General features: G+C 32.0%; 1 protein-coding gene across 1 annotated transcript in view; it reads right to left on the bottom strand.

The window, feature by feature from the left end:
• Nucleotides 1-438: 438 nt before the first annotated feature.
• The window catches only part of LOC125070712 (neuroligin-4, Y-linked-like), a 71,829-nt gene continuing 44,982 nt past the window's right edge, over nt 439-27,285 (bottom strand). The window contains exons 2-11 of the mRNA XM_047680644.1: nt 20,856-21,366; nt 19,969-20,186; nt 10,036-10,188; nt 8,425-8,625; nt 7,843-8,341; nt 7,585-7,675; nt 6,709-6,882; nt 5,917-6,068; nt 2,631-2,749; nt 439-1,909 (exon numbers count right to left, since the gene is read on the bottom strand). Coding sequence (XP_047536600.1) covers nt 915-1,909; nt 2,631-2,749; nt 5,917-6,068; nt 6,709-6,882; nt 7,585-7,675; nt 7,843-8,341; nt 8,425-8,625; nt 10,036-10,188; nt 19,969-20,186; nt 20,856-21,220 — 2,967 coding nt within the window. The 5' untranslated portion in view covers nt 21,221-21,366 and the 3' untranslated portion in view covers nt 439-914. The remainder of the gene's footprint in view (nt 1,910-2,630; nt 2,750-5,916; nt 6,069-6,708; nt 6,883-7,584; nt 7,676-7,842; nt 8,342-8,424; nt 8,626-10,035; nt 10,189-19,968; nt 20,187-20,855; nt 21,367-27,285) is intronic.

Raw genomic sequence — 27,285 nt, 5'->3', positions numbered from 1 at the left:
TTTTAGAAATTAAAGATTTTCTATTTAATATTTTTTTATAATATTAGTGAAAAAAAAAAAGTTGACGAAGGAAAATAAATAAGAGATTCCATTTGTTATGATTTTATTCCATCTTATTTCATGTTTCACTTAATACTCATAAGATTTTAGTAACGGTAAGATAACATAGCGGTTTTCAAAGAAGCGTTCAACGAATTGATCTTTTAGTTGAACGATTGATACCCAATTGGTTACACAAATACACAAAAATTACAAATACACAACGCAACAAATACAATTTACGTAAAAATAACAAATAATTTAATAAGAATATTATACATTTAAATTATTATAACAATTTAAACATTTGCATTTTATTTATTCCAAAATCAAATATTAATTGTATATTCTGAATTTAGTTATGAATTTGGAATCAACAATTACAGAACGTTAAAATAATTTACATGAATCAAGATTTCTCAAAGGTAAATACAGAAAATTTGACACTTAAACTTGGATCAGTAACTTTGCGATAATACAGTCTTTAGGTCCTAAACTATATACAATGACGTCATTCAAAATGACTTTAATCTAGGGCAAGAACATTTTAGTATTTGATTTTTAATATTGATGTCACGAACTTTTTAAACGATGAAGTTTAAAATTAAATCAACAATGTTTCGTAGCTTCGTAAATCCATTTATAATGGAGATGACCATATTTACAACGGGAGAGTTAAATATACGCACATTATGACGTCACGATAATCAATACACCTATGAACCTTAAAATGTTAATGTTATGGTTCAAATTAAATACATCTATTTACAAGGATTTATACGATATTCACAACTATGTTTTGTTCAGTGACCTTATTATTTTGCGTCCATATCACAACATTCACTTTACACATAATTGTAAATATCTTCCATTTCTCATACGTTCATTTCTGACATCGCTGCTTGGGGGACCCTCGATTTCTGGGAGAAGTGCTGAGACGGCGGAGAAGAAGAAGGGACCGAGCCGTTCCCTGGTGTTTGCGACTGTCCCGTCTGGGCCTGAACATCGGGTAAATTTCCACTGCTCACGAACGTAGCATTCTTCGGTAACGTCATACAATTCGACGCATTGCATATCTGATTCTGATAACTGAATCCCACTTTCCTCGGTAATGTCGTACACTGACCTCTGTTCGTTGGACTGGATTTCTGCATCAGATTCGACATTTGGATCCCCGTGTGACAGACATTCGGACAGTTTGAGCTCGTGAAATGTGGCACACGGTTTGTCATAGCTATTATCGCGTTCTTATCTTGGTGATCGATGTCGACAATCGTGCTGGAACTTTGAGAATGTCCCACAAAATAATGGGGATGTTTCGAGGATACGCTATCAAAAGTTGCGTTATGATTTCTCTTCTGCTGTTGTAATGCTTTTACTTGCAATCTGGTTTTATCTCTTTGATAATATACTCCGGCAAATATAAGAACATTCAAGATTAATAGGGAACATCCAATAGCAATTGTGACACTCAATGCTGTCGAGTAGGCCGTGTAACCAGCGACCTCTAAATTGGAAACGTCTTGAGAGTGAGAATTGTTGGTCTGACTTTGAGTGACAAGTGAGTCGGGTCGGGGTGACATGACGCTGATGCAAGTGGTTACGTAAGTTTCTATCGTAGTAGATGCTATATCGAGACTGACGTTGTAAGGTCTTCGATAAAGCTCCAATGTTGGATCATAGTAGTTAGCACGGGTGAGTGGATCAGGGCGCACTAAACCGTCGTACAATTCCGGGTCATTGTGGTTGCGAAATAGGTTGTGTTTCGCGACAACGTCCTTCATCCCGGCCCGATGGATTTCCGGGATTAGCCGAAGCCACACGGACAGCTGGTGGGCTCGGTAATGGTTTTTCATGCGTGGCTTCATCCCTGCAATTGAATTTTCGGTTAAGGCAATTTTGGTTAAAACAATTTTTTTTTATCTTTTTAAACACCTTATTTGATTCAATCGCGTGGGAAACTTTTCAATTAAAATTTTAATAACGTGATACATTGTCGAAGTTCGTTAATAAACAGGAGTAATAAACGGAAGTCGAAATGCCAATAATATTAATTAATGTCACCGATGTGTTTGAATATTAAAGTCATCATTTAACTGAGCTGACGTTATTTAGTAATTGCATTCGACGCATCAATTTACGATATTAATATTTATTTATGCGAGCGTAACCATCGTTAATACAACGCATAATGCAATATTTTATAATGGGGTTTGATTTAAATAACATTTGCGAATCGTGACATGTAATTACTGTTTTTGTGGTGTATTTTATCGTGAATTAAGAATCATCCGTTAATTTACATGAGCAATTCGGTGACATTGAATTGATAGTTTACAATTATTCTCATTATGACATATTTTGAATTATATGTTTTAAATCTAAGCAATATTTTGTTTATAATGATAGTATAATTATTCATTTATTCAAAGAAATCAAACCTCATACAAATTTTGTCAGCACAACATCAATGTTAGAAGACTTTTAAATTATACGAGTATATTAAAACTTCAAGTATTACCAACAATACTGTGATATAGTTTAATAAAGACTATGTCTATGTGTAATCCAGCTATCGTGAATAAACTTACCAATTTCTAAATACTTTTGATGTAACGTGTCATACTCATCCCAGAAGATGCTCTTAAATTTATTCCGTTCTCTTGATATTGGCAGTACAGCTTCCTGTTTTTGGGCTTCATTAGGGTTTCTAAAAGGAAGGAAAAATCATTCAATAAATATTATTCAGATAAATTAAGAAATGGTCAAATAACTTCCTTATATTTCGAAGCTGTCTTAATTGAATCAAGCGAAATCAAAATCGGTATTGAGCAATGTAGGATTAATAAATTATAAAGATTTTATTTGTAGTGTGAAGCTATTTATAATATGAAAATATTGAAACATTTTAGCTCATGTTCCATTAATATGACGTTATTCTGCCCTGAAAAGCCTTTTAGTTCAAAGGAAGTTTAAGACAAAATACTAAAATACCACATGTCCAATATTTCACCATCAAAATTCAAAATCGTGCAGGCAACAGTTGTGTGTAAGCACCGAGTGACCGACGATATAAATTACATTATATTAGAGGCGAGAATGCGGTGAACCAACCTTTACACAGAGGGAGGCTGTGGCATGCCTACACGGTAGACTGGCTATTAGGATTATGACAATATTTATCTAAAAATATTCAACGTTTTACTAAAAATACCTTATGCATGAAATTAATTTTAATACCAGATAATGTTTTTTATTAGAACGATCGCTGTTTTTATTATAACGCAGTTTTTCCGAGAACGGAATTTGTACACTTTAAATAAAAATTCAGATATATGTTATATTCTATGGAAGAATTCTTGGAACTAATATACTTTATTCTCTACGTTAAGTGAAATTTCAGCGGACATTTTTTTTTTGCTTAAATATTTAGGATCGACTCTGTATTTGTATATTCAAATTATAATACGTAATTATTTGTGTTTCTTTATTAAATAAACATGGTTTTTTTTATAGATAGTTGGACTGACAAATGGGCCACCTAATGGTAAGTGGTCACCACCATCTATAGACATCAGCGCTGATAAAATATTAACAATTCCATATCCACAATGCGCCACCAACCTTTGGAGCTAATGTTATGTCCTTAGTGCACTGGCTCACTGACCCTTCAAATCGGAACACAACAATACATATTGCTGCTTGGTGGTAGAATATATAATGAAAGTGTGGCAAATATGTACAAAGTTTGTGTAGCGTCACATATTTGCAAAGTAAAAAAAAATAGTATTCATTTCTCAAGAAATGTCAAAAGAATTGAGCCATTATAATAAACTTCGTTACTTATAAAATAAAATCTCAGTTACCAAACGAGATAAAATCCGAAGACTAGTTTCTTCTGTATTATTTTAGCTTATTCGTCTGAAGGAAATTTTCTGTACCATCTGCTGAGTAAATCGTACTTCGGTAATCAGCAGTCTATTAGAAAATTGGTCTATTCAGTGCACTTTTCAATCTGTATGTTGCGATACTTATTATAGTACGACGCTTCGAGAAATGAGTGTTTAAAATATTTTACAGTTAAAAGCGTCACTATATGATTGATTATTGGAATGAAACCATTTGAATTGCTCATTAGAGTAAAGATGAAAGACAAAAATGATGAGATACTAAAGTTAATTAAAGAAGAGAGTATTGCAAGTTATAGTGAGAATAGATCTGAACTTAGGCGGAAACAAAAGATACAAGACAATAACAGAAGAAGTTACCATAAAAGCAGAAAAAAGGCTAATCAATATGAAATTGACGATTTGGATGCCATTAAAAGTACACAGTTCATACACGGTTGCAAATTATACCCTAAATTTTTGGGACCTTATGAAGTGGTACAGAAGAAACGGAATGACCGTTATGAAGTAAAGAAAGTTGGTCATGGCGAGGGTCCGATTAAAACCACCAGCTCCGCTGAGTTGATGAAGCAATGGATGGGTCAAGATTCCAAAACATCTGGGTCAGATGAATAAGCAGGATGACCGTGTGGTATAATAAGATATTTAAGTTAATTATTTTAATGTTAAACCTCCTTATTAGATAATTTTTTTTTATAAAGAGGATATAGTGGACAGTTGTCATAGAATGTAACGCAAGATAAGACGTGTAAATTTGGATTCCGGAGTTATTAAAGAAATATTACTTTTTAAAACGTTTCAATCACAATAATCCCACAACTTATATATATATGGAAAATGCATCTTATCTCGTTAAGGAGAAGATTTGGACTCTATTGCGAGAAGTTATTTATGAATGTTAGATATTGAATAATCTCAAAACTACTACAAACTTAGCGGTAAATATGTTTAAAATAATAACTTGTTGACTTCCAGACAGGATATATAATTGTATTTAACTAACATAACTGTATTTTTAGATGTTGAAAAAGAATAACTACTGAGTTTCTTGCCGGTTCTTCTCAGTAGAATCTACATTCCGAACCGGTGGTAACTTTACTTAATACAGTATGTTAAATGACGACGTATTTTACAAGAGTAAAAGCCTACTTGAATAAAGTATATTTTGATTTTGAATAGTAATTTATTAAACTTTTTCACGTTAAAGGATGTCAAGTAAAACAGCCGCATCGAGATGCCCGCGTTGTTAGAACGTGTGCATCTCAATCGAGGACTGCGTGTTCAAATTGTGGCAAGCAACACCGAATGTTCGTTATTTATATTTATAATTCATCTCTTGATCAGGAAGGAAGGATGTGAAGGAAAACATCGTGAGGAAACCCGTATGTGTCTAATCCAAAAAAATAAATGCCAATCAACCCACATTGGAGCATCGTGGTGGATTTTACTCCAAACGTTCTTCTCGAAGGGAGTAAATCAAAAATCTAGGTCTTATTAAATACGAGCATTTACGACGAAAACTAGCTGACTTTTTGCAGTAAAATTTAAATGGCAATAAAAATGTAAGAAAACACGTGAATGCTGTACTTCTCATTATATTGGGAAGCGAAAATATCTTTTTGTTTATCACACAATACATTCACAATTAGCGTTATTGAAATTGCATACATCTTGTGCACATTTCGCCATTGTTCCTTTGTGTGTCACTAGTTTTATTTGTATTATTTTCTTGCACACAGGAAGACTATTGTCTCTTTGTCTTTTAACTTGAAAACTGCTTCGTTGGCGTTTCATTTGTTCTATAATTCAAGTTCTTTCGTTTCAGATTAAGAAACCAGTAGAATCAACTTTTATTTATAGAATTTCACTTTTTAATTATTGGAATCATTTATTACTTAAAAATGTTCTATATTTGAAACTGTGTGTGATATACATACATGTAATAAAATATACTAAAGATAGTACTTACCCAGTTCTTACAAAATTAGCCATGTAAAGTATAAACGCTTCAGATAATGCAATTTCAGATTTTGTATAATTTTTGGGGAAATGACCGAGTCCTTCTACTAATGGTGCTCCAAATAAATAGGGCAGTTCTTCTCCATGTACTGAACCCATGCGCTAAAATTTAAGTAACTTTATTAGCAGCTGAGTTAAATATCATTGTATCGTAATGAATATTAGATTATTATGATCGAGCCGATGCTTAGTATTGATATGATATGTAAAAATTTTTGCTTTTTAAATAATATTAAAATATATTAATCAATTAACCTAAATATCTATTCCATAAAATAAATACCGATAAAAATGTACTCGTATGAATTCGAAGCATTGTTATTTAATTTCAGTCCATATATAGTTGACTTGTTAAAATATTTCAATGAAATTTTATTAATATTCTGTAACAAAACTCATTGAACTATTTCAATCAAACTAAAATAGCAGATTCAATCATTCCAATTCACGTTTCATTGGGCAACGAAAATACGTATTGTCGAATAATCATAGAGAAAATCGGTCAATACTTTTTCAAACAAACAAATATATTGAAAAGCAATACAACGGTCGAACATAATAAAGTCTTAAATTAAGGAATAGTTTTTACTTAAGGAATAATTGGATATAATAAGTGTGAACCCCAAACTTTTAGTTGTTTAATGCGAGGCTTATGCATATTTTTTTTGTCCCAGTATTATCGTAACAACTAATTTTATTATTAAAATAAATATAAATTATCTATGGTACATGAAATACTTACTTGAGGATAATCTCCGTCTTTAGTTTGATAGTCGAAGACATAGAAGAATGTATTCGGACCAGTTCCTACGGAACTCTTACTGACACTTAAAAAATCTCCCGTCTGCACCAGTGGCGCCACGTACTGTGCATCTGATAACGCCAACACTGCCGCGTCTCGAGTATTGATTGGATGCTGTTGAAGACATTTCAGAATAAGAGCTAATTTTAATATAAGATTCTTTTCGAACCCAAGAATTGTTAAAGTGATTTATAAGTAGATTACTTGTTCTGTACAAGAAATAATGTTTCCTAGAAAACGACTTTGAGGAGATTTATTTGTGTAGAATTTGAACCCTTTAATACGGCACAGTTGTTTTGAATCGAAATACGATCCGAAAAGCATCGAATCTAATCTTCAGAGCTAGATTGGTGCCAAATGACTTTTGTTTCGCAGTTCAACGCGCTTCGATATAAATTGTATTAAGAATAAAATTGTATCAATCTCGCTAGATCTAAATTATCTATTACCAATATTGGTTTATTTTATTTGTGTCGAAAATTATTTAGACGTTATTTTTTTTAATGTTGCTCGTGACGTCAGATAAAACAATAACGTTTCTGATTTATATGCTTGCGGTGATTTGATAATATCTTATGTCCAGATGTCTCACTAAAACTATCTTTATTACAATTTACTACCAAAGTCCTATTACTTCGATTTAAAAAGGCTTGATCTCGGTTTATTTTTCCAATCACGTATGTAAGTAATGTGAAGCCGATAGAAATACTCTGATCAAGAAAATAATACGACATGAAAGGGATTGGCAATCTATGCTCTGACGGGATTTATTGTAGTGCGTAATAAGAAAAAATATATATAAGGGCGAGACTTCACCTGAACTGTCCGCTCCCAATCTGTGTATTCGTTGACAATAGTGAAGAATATTTCACTCAAGTGATATGTGTAAGCATTTCTCACATAAGTCCTGAAATGTTATAAAAATTAGAGCAAAGTTTATTCAGTTCTATTTCTACAGAAATGAAAGCATTTAACATTATTAGCCTTATTATTTCTAGATGATTCGTACATTATCGAAAGCTATGAAATCCCTTAAATTGCGTAAACTCCAATTTGCTATATAAACACCCTTACCTTATTATTCTATCCCGCCTCTCACCCTCGAATCCGTTTTGTATGTCTTGAGCCGAGAATTTCCAGAGAGCTTCGCTCGTTACCACTCCGAATAGTAGATCATATTTATTTTGCCCGCCCCTTATCCCGAAAATCCTATCTCCGCTCCTTTTGTCCGCCTTGATATTGTTGACACCGGATACGCTGGTAAATCCTTGGAGGTCGTTCGGTATGAAGAATGTGAGCAGTTCTTTCGCATAGTCAGTCTTTACTACAACACCATCAACCGACGGACCAAATGCTGTGAGGTAGCTTGGTGTACTTATTTCAGCTGACATTAGTTCTTGAAGAGGAACTTCTCTAAGGCAGTCTACAATTAGCTCGTGATCTTTGACAACGTCTTCAGGGAGAGTGCAATTGGACTGCTTGGCTAGTTGGACGGAATAACTAACGGGATCTTCTACGAGTGCCCATGAGCTCAACGCTGAGCCTGATAATAAGATTGCTCTATGGAAAAGACCTAAAAGAAAACTTAATATTTGATTGTGCTTTTGAATTAGGATACAAAATATTTAGATATTTTTTACTAAAAAATTTACTTACCGGGCATAACCGTTGGTGAGATCATTAAGAAGTTAATACAAGCTGCTCCTGAACCATGTCCAAGCATTGTCACATTGCCAGGATCTCCACCAAATAAAGCAATATTCTGCTGAACCCAATGTAATGCTGCTATTTGGTCCATTAAACCATAGTTTGCTACTCTCGCTTTCATATGTGGTATGGGATTTGCGTTAAGAAAACCTGTGAAAATATTCTTTCATTTAGCTTAAGTTGATAAATTTAATATTTAGAAAATAAAATTATACATTATTATCAACATGATTTGCTTTCTCGTATAATATACAGGTCCCAGAAATCAACGTCAAGCCGGTAATGGGCGATAGGCCAATTGATGAGGGTTATCAGAAAAATAAAAAAAAATCTTTATAAATAGTTAAAAAAAAAAAAAAATTAAAAAATCGAAAAATTGACATCCTGTGATAGCTTTGTGACCATGAATCTTGACCCTCCCTGAATAACCGTTTTATAAATTGTAATCTAAAATCGATACAAAAATGCCTCAATATATAGTAGGAGAGATATATATAAATTCCATAGATGTATTTTATATAATACTATACATCAAAAATTCTAAGACTTTTACGGCTTGCCTTCCTACCTCCTTGGAAAAGTTTTTGCGGAATAGTTCGATTCTTGCTATCATACGGGTGCTTACTGATGCTTGTTTTGCTAAACACGTTTATTACAATTTACTGTTACGGTTCCGACTATAAAAAGGCTTCTAGTTTACTGCATCGAAACTACTAATCCTTGCCCAATACTATTTATTTTTAATTTGTTAACTTATTTGTTATCTGAAAAATGTTTCAAACTAACATTAAATTCTTGATGAAAAATTAAGAACGAACTGTTACTCGGTTTTATTTTTCTTTAGCTCCAATCTAATTATGCACAGCTCTTGTACGATAGCTTGGTCACGTTTCACTTTACTTAATTAAACATTTCTTGTAGCGCTTTACTATTACAAAATAAATATAACGTGCACATGGAATATGCGGTCCTATTTCTAATACGTAGAGTACATTTTAGTTTGACTTTGAAGTATATTTTACAATTTTAATGAATTCATTTTCGCGGCAATTTTGAGTACGTGTGCATTTAGGGTGTCACATCCTCTGGGTTCTGAATGACCTGATTACTATTAAATATAAATTTGGATCTCATGGTCGTTGAATAAAATATGTTAATAATGTCATCACGCTGAAATATTGTCTAGTTAACCTAACAAGGGCACTCGCTACATTCTATTACGAGAGGAGATAAAATTTCATTATGTTCATTTTTCGACTAACGAGTAAAGTTGAGTAATAATTTGGACTTAACGCGATAACATTTTTTGTTTTTAGTATTGACATGATGATATATCGCTTGAGAGCATTCCGAAGGTTACAAAGAAACTACCGATCGAGCTATGCAACAAATTCAATCGAAATAAAAATTGGTGAATTTTAAAGCTGAGTCGGTGTTACGAAAATTGAAAAAATAAATATTTCACGGTCAAGTATATAACTTGAAACAAAGAATGTTGAAACTACATTTTGAAATGAAGTATACAGAAGACCGCAAACTTTCAGCACATGTTTAGCTTACCCAATATTCCGAGACGATAGTTGATTGTGATGACCACAAGGCCCGCATAGCTCGCCAGAACGGCGCCGTCGTACACGTTGCCCGAATTCCACTCGAACGATTCACCGTGGATGAATATCACCACAGGGTATTTAGCTTGAAGTGTTGGACCAACTGTAAGAGGCAATTATTTCAAGTTTCTTGGCAGCTTGCAAAACATAACATCTTAATGAAGATATTCTGTGGAGTTAATTAAACGTTTCCAAAATAGTAATTGTTTCGTTTTATCCGTGTCTCTATGGTGTGAATGATAGTGGTAAACAACATACGTATCAAAAGGTATTCGTATATGACACATACATATACATATTTATATATAACTTATAGATAACATAAGATATTGATCTCCAATATTGTACAGACTTACATGTATTTCTGATGATAATGGCCATCTCATATACTAAAATTTATTCGCGTTAATTTTAAACCAGATAGCTCTGTAGCTCGAGTACGTGATTTTGAAAACATTGCGATACTTTAAAATTGAAGCACATATACAGTAAAGAACGTAATCTTACCAAGTATAAACAGAGAGACAGTTTATAAATTGCATTCAATAAGTTACCTGGGTTCAATTGAAAACTGTCTGTATCTAGCCTATAAAATAGAAGCAACCGTTCGATAAAGTATCACACTTTAAGGCAAAACGCGACCCAGATAAAAGTCAATGTCTTTGAGTCTGTTGTCAGCGAAGGTAGGCTTTGTTTACGCTATCAGCGTTTCGCATGACAGATTCGAAGCGTTCCAGATAAATTCCTTCTTTGGACACAATCCAAGGCGATGAAATATGTTTCTATCATTGAATACGAATGAAAGCGGTCATATTGTTTAAGAAAATAAAGCTGGATTAATATTATGTGACAACGTGCTAGGAAGTATTATTCGTATTTATGATGGTTAGGTATTCTGTCTGTGGAGTTGGTTATTTTGGTAAAGTAAGAATAATCCTACAAAGGCCGAATTAAATTTTATTTCCGTTTATGAAGTCAGCCATTTAGGCAAAGTTGCAATAATCCTATTTCAAGTGGATTGGTAGTGTAAATATCACCGTAAAATTCTAAATACCGTTAGATTATAATCTATTTCGCGCAATTGTAAACCGTCGAAAGATTGTGAACGGTTATTTGACTTACAATAAATCATAATATTTCGGTTAGGTTAGTTAGAGTTTATATAGTTCAATTGAAATTTACTTCGATAGATTATAATCTAACGGTATTTACAATTTCACATACATATATAGTGTATAATAAAAGTTGTCCGTAATTTGAACCTTTTTTTATTTCAACTGAAAAAAATATAAATCATTATTTATCCTACGTCAATATATCAATTAAACAAAATGTACTTAAAAAAATATATCGCAGCTGAAAAGTAAATACCGTTATATGTTCTGATAAATGTACAATTGGAGCAAAAACACTAAATCATGTGGAGTATCGTCGATAAAATTTTCAACAAAAAAATATACAAAACATATTTTCGAATGAACTATCCGATAGGTATAAGCTTTCAAGTCAATAAAAAGTTTATTACGACCGGCCCTGGTTTACGGAATATAAAATTTCAGTAAATTCAATATGTTGCAAAAAAAAAATATAACACTGTTAAAAGGTGATTACTTTTGAATATGTTCCGGATACATGTTTGTAAAAACTGTTTAGCGCTGTTTTGTTTATGAGGCCCTGGTACTATTTTTTTAGTTTATTTTTTTTTTTATTTGTTACTTAAACAAAATATATTTATAGAAGAGCCTAAATGGCTCTTTAAAAACAAATATGTACGAATACTCGTATACACAAAAATGAGTGACATGAATGTTACCAGCATTCCCCATAGCAATCCCGATTATCTGATCGAAAAATAAACCAGCTTTATGTCCTATAGAAACCTTAACTATTTCTTAAATTTCCAATTATTATAAATATTTGTGTTTCGTAGTGGTAAAAAAATACCTCTTTTTATCTCTGTTTCTTTCCTCTACCTGCCTTGCCTGGAAGTGATCGCTGTTTTATCGATGACGTCTGCATTTTTCTTAAACGTGACTAATTTATGTGTTTATTGGTGTACAATAAAGATTATTTTGATTTAATAAATAGAAGTAACCTAACCTACCTTAATGGTCCTTACGAAAATCCTACACAGAACACTTTAAAACAGGGAATCTAGTAATAATAAAGTTGTATAACAACTGCTCACCCAGAACCCTGAACAATGCTCGTTAATACTGTCAATATAAATAAAGTTTTAAAAATAAGTCGTGCTATAAGAGACAACAAAAAATAGGTCTCAATAGCGAAGCAGAATAAACATTCGCTCAGGCGTCGTCACAGCGTGGGACTCCTGCCCTACTTAAAGATATTTTCAAGCAAAACATTGGGACGTAAAATTGTGAATTCCGCAGTCGCTATGCGGTTGTCCAACTCTATTCTCTGAAAATATCCTTTATTTTCTCAACTATTTATCTAAAGTGGTTCTACTTTCAAAATCTTTTCTACGAGGTCGTTAACCTCGGGTTCGACGCGCATACTATATATGACAATAGTAGGTCAATCTTTTCGTTTGAGATTTATTTTGTTAAAATGATAATTGGGTCAGAATTAATATTATTTCATATATTTTTATTTACTGCAAGTTCTTTTCGACAGAATACACTCCATAATATCACCACAACTGTGTAAAATAATCTTAAGATTATGAGTCTTAAAAACTTAAGTGATAAATGCTTTGACTTTAAATATAATTTATTTTTAGACGTTGCTTCTTTTTGACAATAAAATTAGAATTTAATTAGTGTTATTGTGATTTCGTATTATAATTTTAGCTTCAAATGTCTCTCTCGTAATCTTCCTCTATGTCCAGTATAGGATAAGCTAGCAATTTAAATGTATTATCTTAATATTTATATTTATACTGCCTCTGATATTGCACAGTGAAACTGTCGTAGTCTTCTTCTAAATAACAAAAGACTAAATGTATTAAATTCACTAGATAAAATGTAATCGTGTAAATAATAATGTTTTTTTAAAGCCATTATTGACGCAACTGAATTTCTTGGTTTAACTTTAAATAGCAGAATACAAAGGGGTTCCCATAGTAAGTTGGCGAGTAGACACTGTTCTGCGGTATTCACGCTCCAAAAAAATAGAATGCTAACTAATGTGGATACAGCGTGTTCTATCGACAATTATTTCATAATGTGTACATATTTCTGCTTTGTTTTTATGACTAGCTAATATCAAGCAACTGAGATGGTCTAGCGCTGACGTAGTTACTAGCGACAGGTGCTTGAAGAGTAAAATATATTGGGTTCTTCTATAGAAAATTTCTAACCAGCTCTGAGTTTGGAAATCGGTTTTGCTTTTGATATTATGCATCGGACATATTTTTAGTATTGAACAAATCAAATCAAAATATACTTTATTCAAGTAGGCTTTTACAAGCACTTTTGAATCGTCATTTGTTAAATGACGATTCATCATTCTATTTAAAGTAAAGCTACCGCCGGTTCGGAATGTAGATTCTACCGAGAAGTACCGGCAAGAATGAGTTTCTTGTAGTTACTCTTTTTCAACATCTAAAACTACAGTCATGTTAGTAAATTCAATTATATTTTATATACAATATTCGAACCAAGTTCGAACCCACAAGTTTTGGTAAGAGTCACGTGTTTCAACTCATTCCTCTTTCAGAACCTCTGATCAAATTAAACTCATTTGGTAATTAAAGCTGATGATGCAATCGGTGACCGATGAGCACGTTTCAGAAATATTTGTTTAGATTTACGTCAGAATTTTAAAATACAAACAGTTTTTGTCTACATTGAATACTATTAAATTGCGGTACACCCTATAATACCGACAGTTTCTGTCATAGCAGCGGAAATGTATCAAGCCGTTTCATTTAAAAGAAAATACTTTTGTCTACATTATTATGGAAGATATTATAATGCTCCTGCACTCTATTCACAAATAATGTAAAAACGTACATCTTCCATAATTGGTTGTGTACAAAAGCACTCTAACTCAGGCACGAAATGTGGGTCACGTGACGTGACGTGATATGTTCCACATTTACATGCAGATGAGTCTCGGCGCGTCACACTTGTAGTTTACGTTCCCCGCACATCACTATATTAAATTTCACTGACTGACTCGTGTGGTTTTGACACTACATTATTCACATGAAATTTCCTGCTTCGACCACGAATATCTTATTAGTTTTCTGGTTTAGACAGGCTGTTATTAAAATTAATTGACGTCAAATAATTTGTTTCGGAATATCATAAGTTTCATAGATTATTATGGAACTATGAAAATTAATACACATTTCATTAACAGCCTGTAAATTTCCCACTGCTGAGCTAAGGCCTCCTCTCCCTTTGAGGAGAAGGAATTTCGATAAAATTAGACACATGTAGGTTTCCTTACGATGTTTTTCTTCACCGCCGAGCACGAGATGAATTATAAACACAAGATAAGCACATGAAAATTCAGTGCTGCTTGCCTGGGTTTGAACCCGAAATCATCGGTTACGATGTGCGCGTTCTAACCACTGGGCCATTTCGGCTCTTATTTATACACTTTAAAAATTCCAAATAATTGATTCATCAATTATTCTATAGCAAAACGTCAGTTATGTTGTTATGATACTGTTTATACTTTTGCAATGCTAATGTCTATGGGTGACCAATAACAAAGACTCTTTAAAAAGTGAAGTAGACAACATGAAAATAAGCTGTGTCATATTTATTACCCACGGATAATATTAGCGAATTATTTTTTTTCTTTATTTAAACTTCATTGTTGACTAGAAAATAGTACAGAAAATGCTTAGAATTATGTTATGTGTAGTAGGGCTAATTAGCCATTAATTCATTGTATGATTTATCGTTACGAGTTGCGTTTTATAAAGTTGTCCATTGATACTGAGGCTTCGGTTTAAGTGGCTTAAGTGGCTTAAGTGACATCGGTCGTTGGATTTTTTCTCGATCATGAATTAGCACGTGGAGTGGCACTGTTTTTGAAAAAAAAAATACTTAATAATTAATGTTATATAATGATTAATATTAATGCGAGATATATTATAGTAGGATAAATTGTTGACAATATAAATAAATCATTTGTATTTTTTCATTATATATTTCTTCGAGCTATTGTTGTCAGAAATAAATGAATTAATATTTAAGACTGGTTTAGAATTGTGAGAGCCGAGATGGCCTAGTGTAGATGATTAACCGATGATTGCGGGCTCAAACCCAGGCAAGCACAACTGAATTTTCATGTGATTAACTCGTGTTTATACTTCATCTCGTGCTTAGTGGTGAAGGAAAACATCGTGAGGAAACCTGCATGTGTCTAATTTCAACGAAATTCCTTCTCAAAGTTATAGAAGGCCTTAGCCCAGCAGTGGGAAATTTACAGGCTGTTATTGCTTATATGTAATGTTAGAATAGTAGAATCAGATCGATATCATCTTCTAAAAGGAACGAGAGGTTTTTGGTCAAAACTGACACACTTTTTTATATAATTGGTACAACAAATGCGCCACCTGATTGGAAATGGAAACAACTGTCCATAGAAAAGTACGCTACGCTAATAGCGTAGCGTACTTTTCAAATCTTGTAAAGTAAAATATTACGTCCCTTGTACCTGTAATTATACTAGCTCACCCACCCTTCCAACCTGAACACAACCATGCTAAGTATTGCTGCTTGCAGTTGAATAAATGATGAGTAGGTGGTACATATCCAGTTGGGATTGCACAAAGCCCTACAACCAAGTATATAAAAGGAATTTTTTTTTTTTTTAAATCGATATCATGTATCCATACATTGTCATTCCTTTCCAATTCCGCAAAATGAAAACATTTTACCTCCTCATTTCTGTTCATCGCGTTGAATAGCGCTTGTTTATCAAGTGTGCTTGATAATTACTTTCATGTTTGGTTCGAATTTCGATTGATCTAATTTTGTTTGTTAATAATCGAAACTGTTTATTTTGTTGCCATGCTAAGAGCTATAGAGATTAATTTGTTTCGTCCGCATTTGAGTGAAATCTAATTCTATTTATAAATTTTCATTGATGTAAGAGATTTGGCGTGATTTTTTATTAAATGTTCAATTATAGCTTATCATGTCAAGGCTTTTAACAAACGATGGGATATCAAATAAATATATATTTATATAAAATAGACAAGGAGTTTTAGATTGCCTCATTGGTCTAATAGGTAGATAAGGCCACAGATCCTGAGATCCTTGGCTCTAACCTAAGTCGAGCCAATAAAAAAAATCTTAGTAACAGCCTGGAGTCTAAATATTGGAAGTGTGTACACTCCCATGCCTCGGAATCACGTCAAGCCATTGGCCTGCGGTTGCACTCTTTCCTTACGTGTTACATTTGTCGTGCCATCTGTCGGCAAGAACTAGCCAAGTCAGACCTTAGTCTACAATATATTATCCTAAGTTATACGAACAAAATGATATTTTATGTAGTTATAAATAAATTTCAGGAAGGACGCATTACGAACTTGAGTTAAGTGATTCTGTACCGAAGCAATTATGGAAATGGGTAGACCATTTTCTTAAAGTATCTATTGTTTTTTTTTTGCTAACATATTTGAAATGATTACACTTTTTTTTTACTTCTACAATATAATAATTCATATATATTTTATATCCTCCTATATAATATTAAAAAGTGAACTAAGCGAAACAAATGAATCACGTAAAAATTTAAAATAAAAATGTATATTTATATTTTTTCTTCTTCAGTGTTCTAAAGAACGTTAAACGTACTTCACAAGTCAGAATTTTAGTATGCACTGTACTATAACCATACGCTCGAACATAATCATACCTATCTTATTACTTTGCCATGGAACGCGCTTGTCTAAAATATGCCAATACTGACGATACTTCATTATACAGTTTCTGAACACCTTTTTCTATTAGTTATAAATATACTAAATGTAACTTTTTTTCAAAAAAATCATTGTTATAAAAGGAATGCTTAATAAAACCATACTAGAAAAGATCGCATCCATTGTAAACTCTGATTAAAATTTTTCGTCTTGAAACGACCGATGGCTGCGGTTTTCAATAGTCTATTGACATCAAGTATTAAAATTTACTGCAGATAAATCACAATGGAATCCCCTTTCATTAAAGCGTTAGACCAGAATTCATTTATTGGTTCGCTTGTTCAAGAAATATGGTTCAAGCTATTGTTTTGTTTGAATTTTACTTCATGTGAATATTCAGCACAATATTTTGGAAATCTACGTTAAATAGGTCAGCTAGTTATTTTTTGTAACAATTTCAAAAATGACTGTTCCATATTCAAATAAGGAAAATGGTTGTCTTTTATCTGTAGTCTTCAAGATAATCAAACTACTGAAAGTTTTATCCAATTATTGTTGTTTAGGGGGGGGGGGGGTGATAAGTTTAACAATGCTCTGTCTGTCTGTCGAATATCGAATCATTGATGAATGAAATAGATAAGACACTTTTAATTTAGAATTAGCTGTATCTGTAAGGTCATTAGATTCTGCTGACCTCAATTCGAACTTTACTTTTTCGTCATACAGAAAATCTTCAGATACACCGTTTTTCCAAAACTTTGCAAATGTTAACGAGCAACACTTCTGAATCACGAATATTAATTAATGAATAATTATAACAAGATGTTCGATATTCAAAAAAATAATCAATACAGTGCAAAATGGATTCGTAGAAATAATATACGTGAATATACAAAATCTCTCTTCTTCTTCTTCTTCTTGATGATCTTCTCAAAGACATATTACATAAAAAAAATATATCTAGTTGTAAAGCTTTGTAAACGCTCGTCTGGTTAGATGCCATCCACACTTCACTTTATTCTACAGCCAAACAGAAATACAAAGTATGGATATGTTCCAGTTTAAAACCAGTGTTCCAGTGATTAAGGCGCCAGGCGTGTAGCATCTTTAATCCTATGTCTGGTGTTTTGACGGTATGGCTATAATTGGTTTATATTTGTTACAAAGCCAGGGCTTTTGAGAGAACAATTTACTTGGCTTTTGTTTCATACTCAAATGAACAATATTAAATGAAAGCAAAGGCAAAGGTATATATAATCTACGATTTGACGAATATATAAACAAAAGCCAATTATAATAACAATGAATACTTATTCTTTTATAACGTTCATTATATTTGTGTAGGAACACGCGTTTCCATGTCAGCTTCAGGAATATATAATAATGAAATATACTCATAATATGCAGAATGAAATATTATTACATCGAAATTCAAGCAACGGAATTGCATCGTCGTTGCATTTTGTAATTTATGAAAGAGAATTGGACTGTTGGTTGAATAAAATATAATAAAAGTTGTATTATTTGTTTCATTGTGACAATTATGAATGGTACAATAATTTTCAAGGAAAAAACTACATATAAAAAAATCATTTTAAAAGAAAACATCACAGAAATTTATAATTCATTTCTGAAAGACGAAGATAAGAAATTTCAAATTTCTCTTCGAAGAATAGTTTCTGAATTTTTAGTATATTGTGAAACTTGATCGGTAGCTAATTCTTTCTCATTGAATTACTTGAATGTGTATAATAGAATATCTCAATGCAAATTTAAAGCAATGACGTTTTATGATTTGGCTAAATGTAATTTGAGGTTATACGAAATGCGAAGTTAAATGCAATTTCAAAGCAAATCTTCAAAGGGCGATAGAAACGCTGCTGTTGTTATAAAGTTCTTGACCGAATTTTGATGTACATCAAGATTTATTTAGCCATTAAAATTGTAATTTGAAATAATTTTACGAGGAATTTTGTCGGAATATTATTTAAAACTAAAAATATTTTTTTGTTATTTTTTTCCTTTGTCTATGCAGCGAAATTCCACATTCACATCTAATCTTAATATTATTAATGCGAAAGTAACTCTGTCCATCCGTGCTGAAACCTATGTAAAGACATACTATGATACTTTTATATGTCTAACACTTGACGTTAACTCTAAAATAACATATCAAAAATATTCGTGTAAAGGTCGAAGTTGAACTCTTAGAATAAATGACAACTTTGGGTGTAAACTTCTAATCAACTATTTGGAATAAAATGGGTATAGATGCTGATAATGTCACTTTTACGTCACACTTGCTGTGATCATTTACAACATGATCCCTTACATTTTAAATCCTATTCTTCCATTTGACCTAACATTCGTAAAATATCCAACTCAGTTGAGTACGATGTTTCTATTTCCAAGATAACACTATGCGCCATTTGTGAAAATGTATTGAATACATTTGTGCGTATTCCCGATATCAAGTGTTCGAGGTTTGTTCAGCTAAAATATACATGTAAAAGCATATCGGAAACATGGAACGTGAACGTAGATAAGCATCGTCATCATTGTAGTTCCAAACACATTTTCTTTTGTATTTTATTATTTGACGTTACTACGAGTTGTTCCAATCGCTGAATTTCAAATATTTAATTCGAAAAAATAAACATGGAATAAATCGACTTTAATAAAGTTAATTGACTTAAATAATTCGATGCTCGTAATAACACCAGCTTCGCAGAAATTATAGTTGTTCATTTTACAATTTTAAATTAATAGCTTGTATCATTTTAGTTAAAGAAAAGCGTAAGAAATGTTCGTACTTCCATAGAAATGACAATCGTGTAAGCTTAATAAAAAAGAGCTATATTTAGAACTAGTCGGTTTTCTGTATGGAATTAGGTCTTCTTTTGTCACACAGGGTTTCTGTATTGCTTTATAAACTTTAATGAAGAATATGTAATATACTGAGAACCTATTGAAATTCGTCCCTTTATTAGAATTGTGTTCTGTAAATTATATTATATGGAAAATTGTTATTACCTTGAACTGGTGTATAAATATTCATGTATAGACAGTCTTCGCTTTGATTTTTTAATCTAGGCAATAACCGCCTCAAGTACTCAAGTCTTCCTTTCGGCATCCTTTCAAGAGTGACAGTCTCGTTCGAGATGTCGGGTAATCGTTGCGGACAGGCTGGTCCCATTTGGTCGACTGTCTTCACATCATCCCACGGCGCTGGCGCCCGAGTTGGGGCAAACCTTTAAAGTCATCAATGAATAAATTTGTTTTGTATTTAATTTAAAAGTAATATTTAGGTTTAATACTATAAAATCACAAAGTGAAAAAAAAATAGTTATTTTTTATTAATATTCTATTCTAACTATTTTAAATCTTTATTTATAGTATGAACGTCGAAATCTGCCTTTGATCTTGTAAATGGTAAATTAATCAATTCTCTATATGAACTGTTATGATAATAATTTATGTATGACTCGATACTATGTTATAATATAAATCTATAGCCAAATATTCAATTCGCATTCTATAGTTTCAAGACCCTCAACCATAAATTATTCCCAATCTAATTGAATTGCTAAACTATTGGATTTGTCATAATATTCACTAGATACGATATATTTTGTTAAAGTTCGACAATGAAATTCGGGCAAATGAACTCTTGAAACCACTTAACTGAATTCAACATATAACTTAAACTCTTGGAGTATTTCGTCCAAATTATCTAAATACAAAATTCGAAAACAAAATTACTTTATCGTATTTAGTTTGAAGTTATTTTTACTTTGTAGAATAAAATATGTATACGAAAAGTTCTAGAAAATAATAATAATGGTTAACGTAAAGTTTTTATTTCACATGATACGATATTTTTATTTAATGTTAAATGTTAGTAAGTTGAACTGTCATACCTATTAGATCCTGTAGGAGGCGTTGCGTAAGGAACACCTAAATATGCTTCTACTGGTTTCAAATATTTATGTTGATCCATAGGAAGTATTACTCCTTGCAATTTACCGTATCTTGTACCTATAATTCTGGTCCTTAGCATGGAATTCCTACCACCACTAAAACTGTTTCCACTCGAATTCACACTTAGCAGTAACACTAATAGTACCACTAATGTTAATCTCTCCAGAGATTCTAATTTGCATTTTCGATTCACTACGCTCTTCTGTTGAATTTTTAATATAATATTTAATAAATCGTTCACTCTTATCAACGAATACTGTTTTATTGAATTACAGATGTGTAATGGCAATTTATTGATGGCCATTGTCTTCGTATATCACCTCTGCGAATACATTTCCTAATTTATCTATAACTTTTTCTATATTAATTTTCATTGCATGGTTGTTTTGATCATGTTAGGAGCCGTAGTCCATTGTCCAGCTGATCCGTTGAAGTTGTCTTTTATTATACCTGTAACAAAGGAATAGTTCTAATTGTATTCAAGTCCAATTAATTTAAATCTGTCAAGAGTATCGAGTTTAATCCCGCTTTAATCTCGAGTTTCATCCATCCTATAACTTATCTGACAAGTTTATAAACTAATGAAATTTATTCGAAGTAAACAAAGTCAGAGATAATTAAAACAAATTAGACTAGTATTCATTCACGAAAGAATAATAAATAGCACTTAATCGATGCTAATTGATTTATTTTCTTATCTGTTTGTTTTACTTTCTCATTTAACAAACACACGAGTGTACTTACACACTATCACCTATAAATATCAAGTAAAAAGATAATCCACCAATTTAAAAAAAAAAAGAGGAGGACAATTTTGTTTTTGTCGGTTATCAGATTTATCGTCAGACTTGGTGACTTATTTTTATTGATCGATTCATAATATTAAAATTAAAATATAATATAAAATGTTCTAACGGACAAAGTGACTGGATTCTGAAAAAAAAAATGCAAAAATCCTTTAGAAATCTTTAAATCATTTTTATAATATTAATTTTTGTAAGAACGTATATTTCATATGATAAAAAGGTGAGAAAGACAAAGTATAAACTTTATCATTAAGCAAATAAATTTTCATTTAACATAATATTGTATCTCATAAAATTTCATTATAATAATAAAAATATAATCCTCTAAATATAATACAAAAAAAAATATATAAATTAAAAGTTGTGTTTTGTTTATTATATTTTACGCGTGAATTTTAAAGAGAAAGGTTCTAAAAACCGGATATAACGTTCGGGGCTACACGCTCGTTATTGTAAATTTATTATGATAAAAATGTATTCATTCTTCGTAAAAAATTGAGGCTAAAATGATATTATGATGTGAGATTTTCCTTAAAAACACACGTAGTGCTTTTAAAAGAACCGTTTTATTATCATTACTTGATAAGTAATGTTTGATCCGTTAAGTTGTTTCCTGTGGTGAAAATAGACGTACTTACTAGGTGCCTGCGTGCTTCTCTGGGCGTGCAAGAAGTTATTAAACAACCGTTAATCGCTGTCTCTGTTTTATTGTGAAGAGGGAGAATTAACTAAATAGGTATTCTAAATGTTTAAGTATATAAAATTTATTTACATAGGAATAACTAAAATTAAGGCCTTAAATATATACAAAATAAAAATTAAAAATAGTTACTGTACAAATTATGTACTGTCAACGCATCATGCGTCCCACACTAGCGTCTGTCCTCGTTCCCAGGGAGCCAATGCCAGTGCATCTGGTCTCTTACCATCACGAGGACATAACGGGGCTCAATGAGAGCGGGAACGTCGATGGAGGAAATTCAAAAATTTAACGAAATTTGTCGAAGTTACTCCACTTATATATATCTCACAGTAGTCGTTCACTAACCAGACTAAAAAGTATCCTAATTAAAAATATCCAGACCACAAACTATGTGCAAAACAACATATTAATTCCTCACATCGTTGCCGAGTGAAATAAAGACACGCAAACACATAATTTCATATTTATAATAAAAAATCAGAACGAACGGATATTAATAGTATGTAAAATAATATTTAAGATAAAAATCAAAGATGCATATCATTCTCAATATCCGTATAAATGTTTGGTCACGTGACATGTGCTTTCATTTCCGTCCCATGGTTGTCTTCGATGTGTAACTAACTTTAGTCTTTACTGGTTACGATTTAAGAATCACCAGCGTCTAAATTTTCGACGACCTTTAAGATTAATCGATTTTTTATTCGCTTTGCCCTAAAGTCTCAGACGATTGCGTGAATTACCTTACGAATGTTCTCTTTGCTCCGCAAAATCAGCTTGAAATACATCATGATCCTCTACATTCCCAATCGTTCACATTAGATCAGTTCACTTTTCAACTAAATATTATATTCTATAGCTGTGATATTATGTCCTTTGGCTAACTATAATTACGTGAAAATAAAATAAACACTCATGCGGGCGTGGATGCGTTTGTGTTCACGCTTAGGTCGCAGCCAATAAATAAACTGCGAACGAGCGTGAAACGCGTAAACAGGCGTGAAAATTACCCACCCGCTTTCGCATTCGAGAATAAAAACACTACAAACTCAATTTAATCACATACATATGTACGTACTCACACACACACACAAAGAAACGGAATTTGAAAAATAGAATCGAATCTTTAGACCACAAAATAGACAAACGAGTTGGATAATCGATACTCTTTTATTATTTTAAACTAGCTACATACACCTTATGGATGTACCGTATAGCACCCAAGAATAATGTACCTTTCTACCAGTGAAAAAAATAAGAGAAATAAGTCAATAGTTCCTGAGATTACTTCCTATATGCGAACAAACAAATTTATCCCTTTATAAATAAATATAGTGTAAATATTTGAACAGTTTTATTATGGCAATGTCAACGGTTCAGATTGTAGATTTTACCAAGAACAACCGTCTAGGAACATTCTTCTTTGCACACATTCTTCCATAACTAAGTACAATATTGTTGACACAATACAACACATGAAAGACTTAGTGACGTATTTATTCCATTTTTAAAAAGAGTGATCCATTATTTAAAACAAAGCAACAACAAAAAAGGTTAGCTTTTATCATTAAAACGTCAGAAACATACACGTAAAAAACACGATTCTGCGAAATGATTACGAATGAAATTCATTTTTAATTATACAGTTAATATAATATTAAATTGAAAACCTTTTTGTTTCATTAATTTACGATGTTTTTTGGATGAAACTGATTCAATGTAAGCCTTTGATTACGTTGGTGAATTTAAAGCTGAGAGAAATATTTTATTAATAGCGTTTTTTCGTGTTGTATGTAAAACACGGTCTCACTTGGGCTTGAAACTTGGTTAGAATTTATGGTTCAATTATTTAATATAATATGATCAACAGGTTTGTTGATTACTGGCTGGCTCGTATGCGAGTTCCCGAGGTTCTGGGTTCGAACTCAAAGTTGGGCCGATAAAAAATAAATCTCAGTAGCAACCCAAACTTGGAAGCACACAGAGAGCACATAAAGAAATAGAATATCTGATGAATGGGTGGTACCTATCCAGATGGGCTTGCACAAAGCCCTACCACCAAGTAGACAAGGGACATAGCATCTTATTTCTAAGATTACTATGTGTGGGTTGTGATGACCTTGTAATATTAGGTTGCCTATGCTCGTCTACTATTCTATTATAAATAAACTAAATATATGAAGAAAATATACATCTCATGAGATCTCTTATCGTGAAATTTTAAATTCAGTACATAAAAACTATTCGCAGAATTAAAGCCAGAACAATGCCGCTTACAACGATTCCTCATATTTCTAGTTCTCTTGAAATAAACGAAGTACGAGTACGTACAACAAAAGTCTGAGTAATCAGAATTGAATCTACAGGCTTTCACTAAATGGTCCTTCAAACATTTAAGTTTTAAGACTCTTAATCTTATTAACTTGCTCGTTGTCTTCACTTTCTACAAAGTTTCATTAAAAGATGTATTTCGTTTTTATTTGATTTATTATTCAATATTTGACAGTTTACTTAAAACCTTTGTACACTATACTATAAACAATTTATCACAATGATCAAATCGTTATTTTTTTTTTATTAATTTGCCTTTGCTCGCCTTTTAGGGGTTACGTCAGATGTTGGGTATGTAAATATGCCTATGTTCTTCCGTGGGTTTGAAGCTTTTATAAAAAATTCAAGATATTGGATTCAATATTAGTTTGACTAAGAAAGAGCAACAGACGGACAGAGTTGCTTTCGCGTTTATGATATTAGCATACATTATAGAATAATTTATCATACTTCATTTTATATACAATATTTAAGCAAACCTACCATGGTAAGCTAAATCTTAAAAAAAATATGTATCCTTATAATATATATAGCGTAATAGAATAGAACTATGTATGCAATAAAATTATTAAAAAGCATGGAGTAGTCATTAATAAATAAATAGTAAATAAAAAGTAAATAAATAATAAATAAATATTGGACAACATCACACACATTACTCTGATCCCAATGTAAGTAGCTAAAGCACTTGTGTGTAAAATCAGAAGTAACGACGGTACCACAAACACCCAGACCCAACACTTACCCAGGTCAGACAACATAGAAAACTAATGAACTTTTCTCTCCATCGACTCGGCCGGGATTCGAATCCGGGACCTCGGAGTGGTGTACCCATGAAAACCGGTGTACACACTACTCGACCAAGGAGGTCATCAGTCATTGATTTACTTGTACTATTAATAATAATAATTCAGTTGTATTTATGTTTCTTTATAAGTATACGTTTGACGTGTATGAAACTAAATCAAACAAAACGCATACATAACATACAGACTTTTCGACGAATAACAATAAAGTAATAAAAAACATAACCGCTTATTGAAACATACTTCAAAGTCAATCTGAATCAATGGGTGCCATCGTTTATTTAACGATGAGGAAAATCGTAAGAAAGTACACTCGAAGTCTCCAAATCTTCTATCCCTGAATGTCTAAAATATGACGGATTGCTCATTCGATATTCCTCACGAGAGCGCCCGATAAATCAATAACGGCCGTAACTCCGCAGTCGCGTTGATGAGGAAATAAAGAGCGATCTAATCAAGAGCATTCGAAATATAATGTTTGCTATATTTATGACGAATACCTATCGTTGAATTAATTACTTGTAATACTTAACAAGGTTCATGTATGGAAAAATTTGTGCGAATAAATTTTAAATTTAAACGAAGTTTTTGTTCACGATATATTTTATTTATGAAAGGCATTTTCCCAAATGGTCTACCATGTTGCAAATGTTAAGCAAGAAATTATAATGATTGTTTGCATAGCCAATGTTGGACCAACCATGGTAACTAAGACGTTATTTCCTTGTGCCTGTGGTTACATTGCCTTACTCATCCTTTAAAACCAAAACCCAACAATACTAAAGAGCCAAGATAACCCAATGGTTAGAACGCGTATATTTTAACCGATGATTGAGGGTTCAAACCCAGGCAAGCCCCACTGACTTTTCGTGTGCTTAATTTGTGTTTATAATTTCGTACTCGGCGGTGAATAAAACATCGTGACGAAACCTGCATGTGTCTAATTTCAATGAAAGTCTGCCATATGTTTCCACCAACCAGCATTGGAAATTTACAGGCTGTTAATGTATGTATGTATGTATGCAAAACTCTGCATTAATGTTTGGTGGTAGAATATGTAACGTGTGGGTGATACCTACCCTATTAAGCTTTGTGCAAGTCCTGTGCAAATAGCACAAGATATTATAATAAGTATAGTCAATGTAATGCATGTTAATGTTTAGTAAACAAAGTAAAATAATTGTGAACCGAATTATTATAAAATAAATTAAAATATTTTACATCTACGGCTTTACAAAATCTGTTAAATTTACCGTTGAAGTTTATAATTGATTTAGAATTAAATAGTTTCGAAACGTCTAAAACTTGAACGAATTTTCATTATAAATTTTCAATATTCGATAATCCGTAATGACTTTAGAATGAATACCTTAACGGCAAAGCTTTGAACGCGATGAAAATTTGTAATCGAAAAATGTTCATATAATTAATTATAATTTTTTTTTTGTTTTATTTTACTTTCAATATTTTAGCTGATCCACAAACAATAAATGTTTAAACCTTTAAACTATTAATCTGTTAAGATTACATTTAAATTGATTTTTTTTTAATGTAAAACGTCCACGCGAACAATAATACTTACTATTGAATAAATTTTGTAACAAATAAACCGATGATCATACAAACTAAAATAATAAAAGTGTAAATAAGTTTGGTTTAAAAAAATGCATAATTTTTAAAAGTATAAATTTTAAGCAATTTCTGCCTCGCACAACCACTCCGT

This window comes from Vanessa atalanta, chromosome 2 (genome assembly GCF_905147765.1).
Source record: "Vanessa atalanta chromosome 2, ilVanAtal1.2, whole genome shotgun sequence".
Lineage (NCBI taxonomy): Eukaryota > Metazoa > Arthropoda > Insecta > Lepidoptera > Nymphalidae > Vanessa > Vanessa atalanta.
This window is presented reverse-complemented; position numbering and strand designations above follow the sequence as displayed.